The 16,963-nt window shown below is 42.1% G+C and overlaps 1 protein-coding gene across 1 annotated transcript in view; it reads right to left on the reverse strand.

Moving 5' to 3' along the window:
• The window catches only part of hydin (HYDIN axonemal central pair apparatus protein), a 56,957-nt gene that overhangs the window by 39,216 nt on the left and 778 nt on the right, over window positions 1-16,963 (reverse strand). The window contains exons 2-14 of the mRNA XM_062389655.1: window positions 15,208-15,333; window positions 13,825-13,944; window positions 13,341-13,475; window positions 12,600-12,799; window positions 12,131-12,255; window positions 4,564-4,765; window positions 4,061-4,241; window positions 3,238-3,337; window positions 1,894-2,012; window positions 1,238-1,461; window positions 979-1,046; window positions 574-815; window positions 28-128 (exon numbers count right to left, since the gene is read on the reverse strand). Coding sequence (XP_062245639.1) covers window positions 28-128; window positions 574-815; window positions 979-1,046; window positions 1,238-1,461; window positions 1,894-2,012; window positions 3,238-3,337; window positions 4,061-4,241; window positions 4,564-4,765; window positions 12,131-12,255; window positions 12,600-12,799; window positions 13,341-13,475; window positions 13,825-13,944; window positions 15,208-15,333 — 1,943 coding nt within the window. The remainder of the gene's footprint in view (window positions 1-27; window positions 129-573; window positions 816-978; window positions 1,047-1,237; window positions 1,462-1,893; window positions 2,013-3,237; window positions 3,338-4,060; window positions 4,242-4,563; window positions 4,766-12,130; window positions 12,256-12,599; window positions 12,800-13,340; window positions 13,476-13,824; window positions 13,945-15,207; window positions 15,334-16,963) is intronic.

Below are 16,963 nucleotides of genomic sequence, written 5' to 3' on the forward strand. Positions count from 1 at the left end.
AAATCATTTGTGATTTGCACTTCAGACCTGGCATTGATGGGCAGAGTCTTGATCTCCTTCCCGACACCGTCGACATCCACCACCAGCGCCAGCCTGTAGCTCCCGGCTGTGTTGGAGCACAGCGTCACCTGCAAATATAACACACACACCCACACACAAAAACAGAATGAGACCACAGGATGTTTTAAATATGCAGTGTTTTATTACTAGTGCTAGGTGAACTTTACAGATCAAACCGTGGACGAACGAACTGACATCATTTAGAATGAAAACACTGTGAACAAAAGCATGTTTGTTGTTAAAGGTAAAGATAAACTTGAATTGACTTTAAATGTAATGGAAAATTGTATGTATGTGTATTGTGTGCAATGTTTTTTACAATCTCAGAATGACATGACTCAGCACAATCTTGCCCTTGAGTACCCCACAAAGAAGTTGTGTTAAACACATTGACAGCTATGGCAGCAGATGTGTTGGGTCAGGTACAGCTTTACGGGTGTGTCATTTCTAAAAATAAAACAGAGAGCAATGTATATACATTTATATGGCTTATTACTCATTTTTTAAACTTACCTTAATGGTGACATCGGACAAGGCCCGAACGGAGCCGACGGCAGGTTTGACGGTGAACTCCACAGGCCGTGCATGAATGTCTCTAACAGCGCAGCTTTGCCAATTGTTTCTGGACATCTCAGATACCTGTTGGGAGCAACTAACACTCGGCGATCCCAGTCCATCTCCAAGGACACGTAGGGCAAAGGTCATCGGCACCAGAGAGGTATTGAAGAGGGTGCAAACCGTTGTAAATGGGAAGCCTGCAGGGAGAGTAAATGTGAGAAAACTTAATAAAGATTGCAAAGCTGGAAGAAAGGAATCAAAGGAGGATGAGGTGGAAACAAATTCTTTCTGCATGTTGTAAAGAGTATAATATATCTCATTAAGCAAATGAATGAACACAGGGAAAAAGTTTATACCCACCAAAGGCCACATCTCCAAAATTGAGCTCTGAGACATTGAAGTGGAATGTGGGACCAACTACGCAGCCCCTGGAAGTGAGGACACAGACGTGTGCATGAGAAACAATGACAGCAAGTGGAAGGATTCTTAAAGAGCATCCTGCATTTGGTTGAAGGTGATATTTCTACTAGTAACCCTGACACAAGATGAGTTTGTACACTTGTTTAGATGATTCAGAAAGTTCCATTACGATCTGAGTTACAACACTGGCTAACTTCACCTGAAGGTCAAGGTAAGTGGTCTGGGCTGCCCTGTGACAGCCAGCTGCAAGTCCTCAGAGAAGGTTCCCAGGATGCGACTGTGGAAGGTGACCTCCACAATCTGGCAGCCCCCAGAGGGAATGACACCTTCCTCGGGACTGAAGGAGAAACATCGTCCGAAAGTGGTGTCGGGACATGACAGCTGGAAGGGGCCATCAATCAGCCCCTTGTTGGAAACCAGTACCTGGAAAATACAAGGATCATTCAACTCTTCGTTTTTATCTTGTTCGAGTCCCACACTAATCAAGTAGATACAATATCTGTAAAATTTATTTTGAGGAAACAGTGCTAACAACTTTACCACCGTGCCATGCAAAGCAAGAGTGCAACTTTTGAAGACGTCAAGAGTGACATCAGCGAATGGTTGTTTCTTAATTCACGAGAACTTATATGGTTACCATTGTAACAGCAAGTTGACTTAAAAAGAAATAAATAAAATGTTCTTCTTTCAATTATCCTGACAACCGCTCCATCCTTCACCCCCAGACCCTCAGAAATATAGGTTTAAAGTGCATTAGTTTAACTTAAAAAATCTAAATTTAGACAGGAACCCCTCCGTTTATAGTCAGGTATATAGGGAAGGAATGCAACTGCAGTGTTGCCTTAACTTTCTCACCTCAAAACAATTTTTGCTACCGATGAAAACATTTTTCATGTCCAACAGGTTGTAGTTGAGGCGGAGTTTAGGTCCCATGCCCTCAGCCTGGATTGTGAGGGGTAACCGAGACTCACGACCTGTGAGTAGATAAAGGACGGACATAGGAAATATGAATTATTAAGTCAGAGGCAGAGGAACAGAAAGACGGTGTGAGAGGAAAAGGAAACAAGGGGGCAAAAAGTGTAACAACAAAATACACAGACTGCAGGTGGCTTTGATGATTTTAGTTAAAAGATTGACCAGATACAAAAATGTCTAAACTCTTTGGTAAACATTTGATTTGCTGCTACGTCCTTCTACTTCTTTCACTGTAGACTTGGACATGAGAGCTCTGTCCTTTTGTTTTGCTAATAAGTTGTTAAAGCTTTTTGCAAAGTGAGGAATTAGGGTATAGGGTTAGGGTTAGGGTTAACCCTAACCCTAACCCTAGTCATCTAAAGTCCAGCTGCCACCGCCATGGACAGGTCAGGTCATCCCCACCTCAGAAAACATGGAAATTCATGTAAATCTGGCCTCCGGCTCAGAGGAAACACGTGAAGGCATCATGCAAATTTGCCAACAACCTTTTTTCTACCACTGGGATGAGATGAATATACCAGTGCCTGGTGACTGGATTGACTCATGAAAATTAGATCAAGTAACAATGAGTCCTCCAGGGTGGGGGGGGGGGGGGGGGGTGGGGGGGGGGGGGGGGGAATCTGCGGTGATTCAAATAAGTAGTTTGATCGAGGAGCAGTTGTCCTCTGACATTAACTCAACAGACTTGGTTTGCGACCCAGACGTGTCTGTGTAGCCTCTGTCTGCACCGAGGCTCTACTCACTGAGGGACGAGGATCTTTTATGAGAAAGCCAAAGCTATAGATTCTCAGAAAGGGGTGTACACTCCTCTTGAAGCTGTTAAAACAATCAATTCAGAGGGACAGAGGAACAAACCAAAGAAAGTGGTTTTCCGCTGGTTCTCTGAGGGATTTGGTTCAACAGAATAAAGATGACTTTGGGGCCGACATTTACAACTCCGAGTTTAGTCATAATTTAATCTGAAGTCTGCCAAGGTAAACCCAGATCTATCTTCACTAGAGCAGTGCCCTGTGTTGACATTATCAGTGAACAGCTTGATGACATGCTAACATGGGGAGCTCATGAATATTTTTGTATTTATTAGGGGGGGATATTCATATTAAACCAACGTGCTGCTAGTGCAGCTACAGGCTAGACATTGATAACTTTTAGTGTGTTGAAATGATAAACCCATCACTGTGCTTGTGTATTGTATTTGGACGCATGTTCCAGGTAGACAATGACCTGTGACATCACAGTATATGGTCTGTTGGTAGAGCTTGGACTCCTCTGGCTTGAAGACGATGTTGAACTGTGCAGTGACGTTGGGCCATATTTCACCTTCCTGAGCCACGTGAAGGTAAAAGGAGACAAAGGTTATTTTACTGAAAGGAGATAAAAACTAATGTAACCAAATACAAAACCAAAACAAACCAAAAACCAAATAATGTCAGAGTAGGAAACAATGTGGAAGTTGATTGGTAATTTTAGTCAGTGACTGAACTCTACCAACTGCAACTAACACTTACCAATGTCTGTGTGTTTGTGTGTGTGTGTGTGTGTGTGTGTGTGTGTGTGTGTGTGTTTATGTATGTGTACAGATGTTTGTGCATAGTACGTGTTTCCATTTCTCTCAAATGCCCTCTCGAAGTTTGTTTTGTGACTGGCCTGCAGACTGTTTACTCCCCCCCCCCCCCCCCCTTTTACTGTCCTGAGAGGGCCGGAGGATGACATGTTTTTCATTATCCTCCCTTTCCCTCTGTCCAGGGAACTCGGCTGAGCTGAGCTGAGGAGACACTGGCAGAAAGGGAGGGGGCAGTGTCAGAACAGGTCAGGCTACCTGAAGGTCCCTCGGTAGGAAGTGACCCTCCTGCCACTGAGGAGTCAGACTGGATTTAAATAATGACAACAGTGACGTGTCCTAACTGTTTGTGGCAGATCTAATTCTTATCTTCTCATCGTTTTAGGGGGAATCCACAACAGATTCCCAGAGACCATTTCCATATTTGCAGGCAGCAAGACCGAGAGGATATCGAGAGACTAGAAGAGGAATCACATGAACACCCACCATTGGATCCACGGTTATGCAGCTGTGTGAGAGGGCCAGGAAGTAGTCCTTTGAATCCTGGCTCCTACGTTCCTGCACAGCTCTGGCCAGCAGGGGGTGGATCGCCATAGGGTCAGACTCACACTGAAGAATCAACCGCTCCTTTTCCACCTCCTCCTTCTTGAGGAGCGCTGGGCTGTCCCTGGAGAGAGTGTGTGTGTGTGTGTTTGTGGGGGGGGGGGGGGGGGGGGGGGGGCAGTGAAAGACAAAGCAAAGAGAGAAACAAGAAAGGGTCAGAGAGAAAATGAAGCAGGTAAAGAACAAAGTGTTGTCGACTGAAAAGGAAGTGATGGACACCTGAGCTATTTCTGGCTGCACTTGATTGGTACAAAGGAGAAACGGCTCTGGAGGTAATTCTACTTTCTACATGAATGCAGATAGAGACAGAGGTGTGGCTTACACTGATCAAGTTTTGAAATTAAATCCATTCAAAAGCACAACTCAGTACTGGCCGTTCCAATTACCTCAATAAGCACAGGTCCTGCTCTTCCAGGCTGGGCCACACTGACCAGCAGTAGTGAATGGGGATGTCACTGGTGTTGGTGAGAGACACGTTGTTTACGTTGGCCATGGAGATGTAAGTGTTGGTCAACACGATAGAGTCTGGGTTTAGATTCAAGTTCATCTCCTCACAAGCTCCGTACAGGCTGATGCACACGTCCTCACCTGAGAAGAAGAAACACATCAAACCACAGAGAATACAGGTGGATTATACAATTGATTTGAAGCTTATATTTATAGCGCGTTTAACCTTATAAAGATGTTTGTGCCATTTGATTTTTACACTCAATCAAGTCAATTACCAGACAAGGAAAACTACAAACTTATGTAAAAACATGATCTCTGAAGGAGAAAACCATGTTCACAGCCACATTGTTCACTGGGGCTTTCAAGAGCACAACTAATCATTTGAATAAAATATTTACCTCTTGAGGCTGACACATGTAAGCTGATTAAACTGATGCCACAATGAATTTTCATCTGTGAAAAACATAAATAGGTCTTAGTTTAAGAAGAATGTCACCTTATAAAAATGTCTTCATTTAGTCCCATGACACATCACCAGAGGAACTGCTAACTTATTCTTTGGCTTATTTACGAAGAAAACTAATGGAATGGAGTTTGTGACCTAAGGTTGCATGGAGGGTCAGTTACACACTAATGCACACTATTGAACAAGCAGCTTTAAACTGGGGCCAACAAAATCCAAACCACTGAGGAGCACCTGCAGTCTCAGGCCTGATGCGAGCAGTGAATAGAGTAGACAGCAACAGTGGAGGACGAGGACAGGGTGAATGGTTTGACTCATAATGTAGCAGATTTAAGGTAATAGGATTTCCTGGCACAAAATATTACAAAATATGGATCTCTGGAGTAAAGTCTGGAAACCACAAGCCGCCAGAGAAAAAGTACTTAATGGTTAGTGAGACATCTAATGAGTCTCTGTGGTAGTAGCACCCGGCCACCATCACAGTGTGCATACTTCCAACAGAGGGAGAAAGAGCAACAATAACAAGCAATAAAAATAAGATGCAAAACTACGTTTTGTATAAAGCCACCAAGAACAAGTTTAGATGTAAATTCGGTGAGTGTTTGTTTACATCCAAATCAGGACTAGGGATTTAGCACCTGGAAAAAAAAAAACTCTCCTTTCCTGAGATAATTTATATTTGAATACCTGCCGAGGTTTCTCCTTTCAAATCAGTCGGTCCAACCTCAGCCACACAGGAAGCCCACTGGGGTACAACACCAGGGAATGTCGGAATTCTGAACACCGAGATGTCTCGGCTCTGAGCTCCACAGGGTTCTCTGTCGCCCTGTTTTGTCATTCATAATTAATTTGTCTTGTGCATTTTAAGAACACAGATACCTTGGTCAATAAAAATACTACAAATGAAACTGGGATCAAAGTGATCCCAGTTTGAAAGCAGTTCTGGCTTTTTTTCACTTTCTGTGCAATTGTTGTGCTTTTCAATGTTTGTCTTTAGCCAAATCCACCGTGGAGAGATGCCATTAATTACTTCTTACCTACACCTTTATTCTCACATGTCCTCACTTTGATCTGAACACAATGAGCACCCGACTCACTGGGACTGAGATACAAATGCTCTGAAAAGCAGATTCAACTCAGGGAAAACATGCTGGAGGCTTAATGGCGGCTCTGTAGGTCGGTGAGCGAAATCCTGCTCTTTGCCAAGAAACTGAAACTGGACTCAGGTTTGAGAGAGAACAAATAATAACTGTGGACTGAAATGACACAATCAGTGTGTTTCCACTGATGTAAAAACTAAGAGTGATGAAATAAACAAGGGCACGATGCAAAGTGGCCAAAATAAAACCACACCCATACATGCAGGTGTACTGCTGCCGGTCAGCAGGTTCAGGTCAGCAGGTTCTGTCCTGCATCTGCAGAATTAAACAGGGAAACACAGAATCTCTTAAAAGATGCCACCAGCTACTGTGCTGTAAATATCTTTAACAGCTGCTGGTAATGTTGCTTGGATTCATCAGCTCTTTACAAGCTAAAAGATGGTGTTTTACTGCCACAATGAATGTTATGTATATGTTAGCAACATATAAATAATATAATAATCATGCATTATTTGACTTTAGCTAAAGATTTACAATTTAAAAGACAGGTTTTTGGTTTTATATTATTTGCGATTTACAAATATCCAATACGAAGACTTGCTTTTTGTCCCAATAAGGAAGACAGTTTGTAAGAGTAAAACCTGACTGACTGACTCCAAAGTGTAGAGCTGCACAAACACAACAAAAAACAAGTTGAGACACCTATCAAATCAATTCAGCTCCATTTCCATCTTCAACCTCAGTTTATTTAAAGTGCACATCTGAGAGTCTGCACACGTTACAGGTTAAATTTAACATCAGACAGACGACAGTGAAAACACACGAGCCCGCCGGCACAATCCCAAACACACAGGTATGATATCTATACAACAATAGGATAAGCAATTATGTAAATTATGAACGTATTTAGAGCGGAATCACTTCACTGACAAGCCCACTCAGTGAAATTAGGACGGTTCACGGCAAAGGGAAATAAGAAGGTTTCAACCCCGGACTTGAATCTCAATAGATACCAACTTCCTGCATTTGCATAGTGTAGAGTCATGAGAAACGAAGCTCAGTAGGCAGAGGCTCTACCTTCTAAAGACTTTAATAAATCTGTGATGTGTTAAGTCACCAGACTCAAGAGAATGTACAGTAAAGGATGAAATTAATTAAATTGAGTAATAACACTGGAGATGTGGGACGGAACATGTAAAGCCCTGTAAGTCAGAGGCAGGAATTTGAAATTAAGTCCTGAGTCTGTGTAGATTTTTATATACAGTCTTAGGTCATGGAAGGCAAAAGAAAAGATGTACAAAAAACATAGACAAAATGTTAGTGTGTGAATTAGATAAAATGGGGGGTGTATTGTCCATATTAAAGAGATGAACATGTTTAGTTTTGTGACACACTTGATATTTGAATAATACATAAAATGGTGTCTAGGATTATTCTTGACTGTATACCTCAAATATTTGTGTTACATATTAATCCATCAGGAATTTGTGTTTATTTTGTAATTTTTTGTTAATGTTGTGTGGTGTTGTTTTAAAGATCTAAAAAGGTACATGTACTGATGATAGTCGCAGCAGGGATTGAACATTACTTCCTCTGTTAACGCAAAAGTTCCTAAAGTTTAAATGAAATGGACTTTAGCTAATCATTAAGTATTTACAAACCACCTGGAGGTCTGTGATATTTATTTGTTTTCTTCATAACTTAATGAGGAGAGGTCAGCTGAGATTCTCATTTCAGTTTTAATTTTGTTTCAAGTGATCAGAAATTCGTGTGATTACGGTGACAAATGTAGCGTGATAAGACCTAAACACTCACTTTGCTTGCCCTCAAGTAAAAACACATTAGAATTAGAGTGCTCCTGTAGCTTCCAACAAGCCAATTGTCACTGATTTGTCCATCATGTACCAAGAGGCAGGGAGAGGAGGAAACTAAAAGCAAGGTGAGGTTCCACAGGAGAGCCAGTCCTTTGTTTTCATGCAGTGGTAAAGAGAGACGACGGGCCGTGAGATGTCGAGGAGAATGAAAGAGAGAAGGAGAGAGAAAGGAGAACATAGCAGACAGAGGATGAGTGAAAGAAGGAAATGAGGGAGAGCAAAAAAGAAGGATTGGGTAATACAGAAAGAAAAGCAATTATCTCGCAGGTTCTGAGAGCGATGACAGCAGTTGACAGGCAGGGAGAGCTGCAGCTTATTGCCAAGCTTTCATCCTGGCGGTCCACCAACCCGTCTTCCCCCTGCTCGCTTCCTCTTCCCATTATTTCTCTATCGCACAAGGAGAACTTTGCAACCCCTCCAGCTACCTGTGATTGCAGCACAAACAAAGACTGTGCAGTGTGCGTGTGGACAAACATGCTTGTTCTTACATCTGAGAATGTGTGTTTGTTTAAGAGCCACTCGCTTTGTGTATGCGTGTGTGTATTTGTGTGTGTGTGAGTGTTTGTGTGTGTGTGTGTGTGTGTGTGTGTGTGTGTGTGTGTGTGTGTGTGTGTGTGTGTGTGTGTGTGTGTGCTGCTTTCTGTAAAAGGCTGCTGTGCTGAAGTCCCCTCGGTGCGACAGCCCTGTCAAAGCAGATGCCTCAGCACTTCCTAAGAGCTGCCCGTCTTTTCATTTAAATCAGCGAAGTGAGTGAGGGGAAGGGTGGTGGTGGGGGAGCGGGGGGGGGGGGCTGCTACTGGAGCAGCAGCGTCTTCACTCACTTTTAAGACTGATCAAGGATTGTTTTACACGCCAATGAAGGAAAGCTGGTGAGCTGAGCAGCCTCTATATGGAAAGTATTCCTTGGCGTTTAACTGACACAGGAAAGTAAAGATGTTGTGTGTACTTCACATGCAAATTGACACAACACACATGTTCACACACACAAGCTGTGTCGGTTCATGCTCAGGTGGAGCCTCAACAGAGAATGCCTTCTGCACCAGGCTGACCTGAAACATGCATAAGAGAGAGGGAGCCAGGGAAAGGTGCTAAATTAAAAATGATAGCCTCTTGAGGTGCTGTAAGTGGTGTTCTGGACTCGGGCTCACCCTCCCATTATATAACCTTAATGCTGCAGCTGATCTGCTGATTTACGTAGAAACGCAGCATCTCTCTTCCTTTAAGGTCACACACACAGGCAAAAAACAAAAGCACCGGAGAGCTACAGTAAGTTTTATCCCCAAAAGAATCCATATTAAAGAGCTTCACATGAATCTTTCATCGCGCCTCTCTCTGCTCTGGGGAACAGCATCACAATAATTAAAAGATAAACTCAAATGGATAAATAAGAAGTCAGGACAGTTCGGCTTTCATCCACCATTATCATAGACCGGCGGATTTTGCACAAGGTGACTTTGTCGTGGTGGAATTTAAGGACTAACGATAACTGATAACAGATAAAAAAAACTGTGGTATCAGCACGATGCTGAGTTTTCTCTCTTACACACTCACACATATGGTGAAAATAGAGCTGGTGCACTGTGATCAACCCAGGGGATGCACAGCTAACAAGTCTTTTTCTCCTCTGTGTCATATACAGATGTTTAACTGTATTCGTTAAACATCTGGGGATTTTTCCAGGACTTTAAGGCAGCAGAGCATCTGAAATTTTCTTAAGAGGAGACTTTGATGTGGGCAGCTTGGAACAGGAGTAATGCTGATCTGATTCTGACTGAAGCAGCTCTTTACTTTATCAACCAAGCCACTGCTGTTTGCTTATGCTATTTCCAGCTGGCTGGGTTAAGCTGCAAGAACATATGAAATGAGAAATCTCTCCGTTCCCATCATAACAGCGTACGGTATGGAACTGGCTCGAGTGTGCCAAGTTGCTGTAAGCTGGTGTTCTGATGCATTGAAACACTTTCAAATTAAAAGTTTTCAACCCATACAGAGAATTAAAAACCACTATTTTACCATGATATTCCCTACGATTGTGTATGGTGCATGCTTTTAGTCAAAGCCCCAGTTTGTGCAGTTTTTGCTGAACAGGATAAAAACGCCACGCACTGATGTTTTCAAGCAACTTTCTCCTTTTACCTCTAATTGATCCCAGTGTGTGTTCAGGGAAAGTCAAAAGCTTTGCCTTCTTGCCTTTGATGTTAAGGAGTCTGGCTAATTGTGAAGGCAACCGAGGCTACGACTGACCACCGGGTGCAAACTTTCAGCTTCCAAAATACTTATTTGTCAAATTCCTCATCACGTCTCATTAGTCATCAATAAATAAAGTTTTCTGAATTTCTTTCTAAAAAGCCAGAGTCTGTGACCCTTGCAGGACTGTGATAAACACAACTAATTATTTCATTCTGTCTGAATTCATTGGCGTACCTGTCACTAACCAACCTGCCTGCACACACACACCCTGTCGTGCTCTCACCGTGCTTGGCAGCAGGCTTCACAGCCTGAGGAGACATAAACCACTGAAGCAGAGCTGATAGTCAGAAGTAAGCGAGCAGGTCAGTGCATCAGGCTGAGCGCGTACATGTGTGGATCGTTCTGCCGGCTCTTGCTAGCTTTTCAAATAAATTAAATATTCATATTCTCATTTAGCCTGATGAAAGAGATTAAGAAATCTGTAAAAGGCTCATATTGATCGATCTTATATCCCAATAACTACAGAAAGCAGCGCGGCAATAAGAGATGGTGTATCTTTGTTGATGCATGGGGGATGGGGAGAGGAGGGCAGGAGAGGAGAGGAGAGGAGAGGAGAGGAGAGGAGAGGAGGGCTAACAGGCCCTTAGAGAAAGCTGAACTGAGCTATAGATACTACACAACCCAGTCATCATGGGCTCAATCCCCATCACGCTCACACCCGTGCTCCCTGAGGATGTTGCAGATTCTCCTTTCATTACCATTACTTATTTAACCTTTGACTTCACGCTCACTTCCAAACACACACACAAGCCCTTAGTTAGTATCCGCTAATCTGCTAAAGGTCAAAGGTTATTCCTGATCAAAACAGTCTGTATTTAAACCTGCACGTACACACAGGGTATTAGATTTTAAATTAGGCAGCAAAGAAGAAGACAATTAGAGAGGAGACAATGAGAAGTTAATTGGATCAGCTCAGGAAATCTATAGCTGGGCCGGGTTGCTACAGATATATAGCTATGTGGATAGGAAACATTTAAAAGTCCAAATATGCAACAAAGACTGTGTGTGTGTGTTTGCTCGTGTATGTGTGTGTGCACGTCTCTTATCTCATTATGTTTTTACCTCAGTGATAACTACAAACTCATTCATACTTTTAGTTCCACACTATTCAACACTGCTGATTATGCAGATTATACAAACTGCTTTGATCGAATCTCTGCTTCCATCCAGGTGTGTGTGTCTGTGTGTGTGTGTGTGTGTGTGTGTGTGTGTGTGTGTGTGTGTGGGTGTGTGTGTGTGTGTGTGTGTGTGTGTGTGTCTGTGTGTGTGTGTGTGTGTGTGTCAGTGTGTGTGTGTGTGGGGGGGGGAGCTTGAGGAGGCTACACGCCCACCTACAAGCTTCCATAGGAACTTGTTTACTGATGTTATAATATATGTGTGTGCTGTAAAAGATAAAGTATGGTGAGAATATGGAATAATGAGAATTTAATGAACCCAAATTAAATCTGTTTCTGTGATGGTGTTTCACAAAAAGGGTAAGACTGAAAAGCCATTTTGGATGGATGAGTAAATCTATAAACTCTCCACCTCTCATCTATGGAGGAGTAGGAGTATTCTAGCATTTAATGTTTTTGGCTTCGAGGAAAGAATAACACAGCGGAGGAGAAACGCACTGTGACAAGGTCATTTGAAACATAAAATATGTATAAGGTGATACGTCATATACGAATATTTTACTCCTTTAACATTTTTTCCTCCTACTCAAGTAAATACTGATGTCATCGTACAGTCGACAGAGGCTGTAGCTGCTTTTTAACTTATTTGTGGCACAGTGTTTTTAGTTTGTTTGTTTTCAGACGCCTGGACATTCTCTCACCAGTGTGGTAGTGCAGGTGCAGGTCCTCGCTGTGGTCTCCTGTGGTCATTGGGTGGAAATTCACTGTCACCTGCATGCTCTCGCCGGTATCAAGAGTCCCAGAGGAGGGCGTCACTGAGAAAGGCCTGGAGTAAAATACAATGGTTAAACAGGGGGGAATGAAAACAGGCTCAATGTTTTATATATTAAATATTCAGTTTATTACTATATATACAGAAGTACAATGTACAACAAAAAATAGAAACCAAAATGTTTAATAAACCCTTTACTCATAACCAGTAGTAGTAGTAGTAGTAGTAGAACTATTACTTTAAATGTAACTTAAATATATCGACCTAATTCACATGCAGTTACAGTTATAACGTTATTGAGGGTAAGCTAATAACGGCTTTATAGATTTAAACTGATGGTAAAAATATAATCACTCAAACACATCAGACACATCAGATGGCTGTGTTTAGACTCTTACCTTTGTGTGTGCAGCGTGAACTTAGCCATGCGGTTTCCTTTGTTGCGGACTAGCTGAGTCCTCTCTGTGGAGGCTTTCACGGGACAGAGCGGTAGATAGAGCTCATCTCGGAAGTCAAGGATGGCCCGTGGCCCGATGGCGCGGACCGGCACCTCGAACCGCTCTCTCTCGGTCACGAAAAACAGCCTGTGGTCGTAGTCCTGAACGGAAAAAACATATCAAACAATAAACATACAGAGCAAACATTTATATGATGTACTTTCTTTTAATTCAACATGGCTGCACAAACCCGTCGTTATGCTCTACTGCTATGCTAACATGGTCCCTGAATCACAGCATCATGTGTTGACAACGATCAAACAGCCATGACACACTTAAGGGATTATGTTACCATTTAACATTTGCTACATTTCCTGTTGACCTTTGCTTCTCAGTTTTCACCTTCACCCAAAGTATCAGGACAAGAGACGACAAAAGGATGTGCCTGTGTAACTCGATGCCTGACCCTTGACCTTTGCTGTTAAAAGAGATTTGTGCTTGAAATATCAATGCATCCATTGCATCCATTTAATTCATATTACCTTCTTAACCACACATTCTCAGATTACAGCTTCATTTTCTCATCAGATCTAAATTCCATATCATTCTAAGTGCATGTTACCATGATACTTTATTGTGCACCCACTGTCCTCCTGCATATGATAACTCTGTAAAGCAGTCAGCCACCCCTCTCTGCTGTACCTTGTTCTCTTGCGGGGTGAAGCATACTGTGAAAGTCGTAGACATTCCTGGTGCAACCTTGCTAGCTGAATCCTTTGAGGATTCCACATGGAAATACTCTGAGACCCGCAGCTCCAGCTTCACTTGTCGAGAAACCTTGAAAGAAAATGACACACAAACTATAAAATTGCAAGCACCACACAGCAACAAATACAGACACACACACAAACGTGATGATTTATTCATCATTACTTGATTGTGTCTAATTCAAATTGCAGCGATAGATCTCCTCCAATCCCCAATAACTTGTTCTAATCATTCTTAAGTCTTTAAACACAACCCACACCCAATAACACACACACACACACATAAACAGTCACACCTGCTAAGGTCAAAACTGTTCAAAAAGTTGGACTGTTGGCTGTTGTTCCAATTCACATCCACTCTTGATTGCAGCATCGGCTCTGCAGCCATGGTGTTTGTGTGTATTTTATTCATCACAGACCTTGTCCATGTTGAAGAGGATTAGCGGCAGCTTGTAGGTCTGTGCAGGACAGAAGTTCTGGAAGCACAGCTCGGAAGGGCAGGGCTGGAAAAGTGCCTGGTCTAGGTCCACCAAGGACAACTGACAACACACAAACACACGCACATACGCTATAAATAATGCAGATTGAAATGTGGATTTCCTTAGAAATCTTTACTAAAATGTCAGAGTCACAGACAATTGACGGACTCCAAATAGTTTTGGGGTTTGAGCCAAGAACACTTTGGAGCCTTAAAATAACAAATGTAACAACTGCCAACGTTGCACCTGAATAAACCAGGCCCTGATCTGATGGGTGCGAGCGCACAAACCAGTAAACAACATATGTGTTGGACAGGAAAATTAAAACTGTGATTCCATTGACAAAGACTGATTGATATGTCTAAGGAATATATGCCTCTTAGAGGTAACCTGAATTTTTTTCTTCTATGATCTAACATTGTATAAAATTTGCTTCCAAGATTGTACTGGTCATTGCTCCTTCTTACCTCCTACAGTGGAGGTTAGTCCCATTAAATTTGCATATTTAATAAACATTGACAGAATGTGAACAGAGGGAGTTACAAAATGTGTCCTAATTATGATGAAGGGGGCATTATTCATTTCATAGGCATTTTCCCCAACTTTAATAGCATGTTCCCCCTGAGCCCTCCAATAAATTCTGACTTAAAGGGTATAGAGAATCCAGTCACATTGGCTGCCCTCTGCCCATCAATTAGTGCTTGCTGACTAAGGAGGTGGGGGGGGGGGGGGGCAGCTTAGGTACAGTGTGAATGACCTTAGCAGACGCTACATGCTCTGTATGCAGAAGATTACTGATCATATTATGAGAAGTTTGAACATTTAGTCTTTTTCTGATCAAATCCACCCTTCCAAAAAGTCTCATTGAGTTATTTTTATTTAAAAACATATAGATACATATATATTTATATCTCAGGAGTACGTAGTTTTCTATACTTTATTATAAAATGTCTGCAAGTCCTTTGTAGTGAGAGGACAGATTGTCAAAACCAAATGTGGGCCTTGATTACTTCATTTGTTTGAGACGCATATGTCGTAGAAGACTCTCCAGGGTTTTATTATCGTTAGGATGAAAGTCTGAAGCTGTAGCTTGTCTGTAGACAGCTATTGTAATAGCAATTGCATGTCTAGCTTTTATCAAGCATGTTCTTTGAGTTCATAAAACAGCCTTTCTGACTGGTTTCATCCTCCCAGTGATCAGTTCCTACAGTAATCGGTCACCATCACAGAGCCATCTTCAGTCCTTTTTCCTGGCTGGTCTCTCCTAAGAATATCGTTCAATTTTGTGCATAGTGTGGGACCCCGACATAAGCATTCAGTTACTTTGTGATGTGTCGTCTTGCTCATGTCGAAGAGCTCCAGGATCCGGGGCGGGTGCATCTCCTTGGTGTTTGCCAGGCGCTCCTCTGTGGACTGTAGCATCTCCTGGGTGTAAACAGATGGAGTCACCTGCAAACACACAGCAGAACATTTTATTAAAGTTATCTTTATAACGCTATCTGCTCTGATAGACTGTTTCCTTGTCTCCTAAACACCAGCAGTGAGGTACGAGACTCACCATCAAACCAGACTTTCACCACTGAAAAGTGAAGGAAAGGATAATGAACAGAAGAGCTATAAGCTGTCAACTTCAAGCCGTCAGCTATGACAGAAATGCACAGACACCTGCATCACACCTGATTTCATGCATCCAATGGATGTTACTGTAATATTCTCCCCCTCAGTGAGGACCATCTGCAGCATGTTGTGTTAGTATCCTCTCCCCACAATTCTCTGGCACCTCTTTATCAGTGCACCAGAGGCAGAGAAACATCTGACTCCACTTAGTCTATTTCAAGGTCGAGTCAGAGACAGATTTTAGCTTAATATATAAATCAATAATGAAGCAGAGGAGGTTATCGTATATGCAATATTCAATAGCTGCCAGTAAGGTGTGTATTCATAATACACTCTGTTCTATTATTTAGTTCACTAAAATAATTCTCTCTGAAAAGCAAGTTGTAAACTCAGGATTTGCAAAACTAGGGACCTGATGCAGCCGCGGTGGAGTTATATAGTATTTTATTACTTTATTCTCTATATCTTTGCAGTGAATGAATTTCATCATTCAGTATTTCAGGTTTTCCCCAGTTAACTTGTGTTGATCATCACAAATCCTTAGACATCACAACCACATCTGATGCGTGTACAATACTACTTAGCTGTTAGCTAGCTAGCTTCTCTTCTGGCTAGCTAACCATAGCTCAATCAACCAAATAAAACACGAAAATAAAACAGTATGTAATTAATAGACTGATAGATATGTATTTGAGAAAATGTTTTTTATTTTCTTTATCCCGACTGTTGGCTGGTCACAGTCATTTCAGACTTACGGCTGACATGGTGATAAAGATGCTGGACGAAGAAGAGGATGAAGAAAATGAGAAGAAAATGAATATTATTCTGAGTCTGAAATCTCTGATGCTGAGGAACTAGACTAACTATGTTCTACAGGATCAAGTTGTGGGGGTCCTGGAATCCAGCTCTCACCACAGGTTCCTTTGATAGCATGGAAGATACAATCAGAGAAACTTTCTTCTTCTGAGCAATCTGGGGCCGGATTGGACAATGTGTACTGAAGTTACTTTTGACATATAATGGAACTGTTAAGGCCGGGTCTATGATGACAGGGGAGTGTTTTGTTACTGATAGGACAATGCACAGTGGAGTTATAATATATCCTTATTTTTTGGTGAATCATCAAACTTTGACGCTAGGCCACGGTCAGACTGTGTGACGTACACTAAAACTTTAAATTGCCAATTATCTCCATGGGATTGAGATGAAGTTCACCAAATTCAAAGTTGATCTCCTGAAGCTCTAGGAGGAGTTTGATCAAATATAACATGTATAAATGGCCAAAAATGGCCACCTAATTCAAAATGGCCAACTTCCTGTTTGGCTCCAGTTTTTTGTTCATTATGGAAAGAAACAAGGGCACAAAGCTGCTATTTAGGGGGCGCTATTCAGCTATTTTACCACGCCCATTCCTTGCAACCATATGAATGTTTTTTTTTTGGGGGGGGGGGGCTGTTGTTAC

Source organism: Platichthys flesus, chromosome 6 (assembly GCF_949316205.1).
Source record: "Platichthys flesus chromosome 6, fPlaFle2.1, whole genome shotgun sequence".
Classification (NCBI taxonomy): Eukaryota; Metazoa; Chordata; class Actinopteri; order Pleuronectiformes; family Pleuronectidae; genus Platichthys; species Platichthys flesus.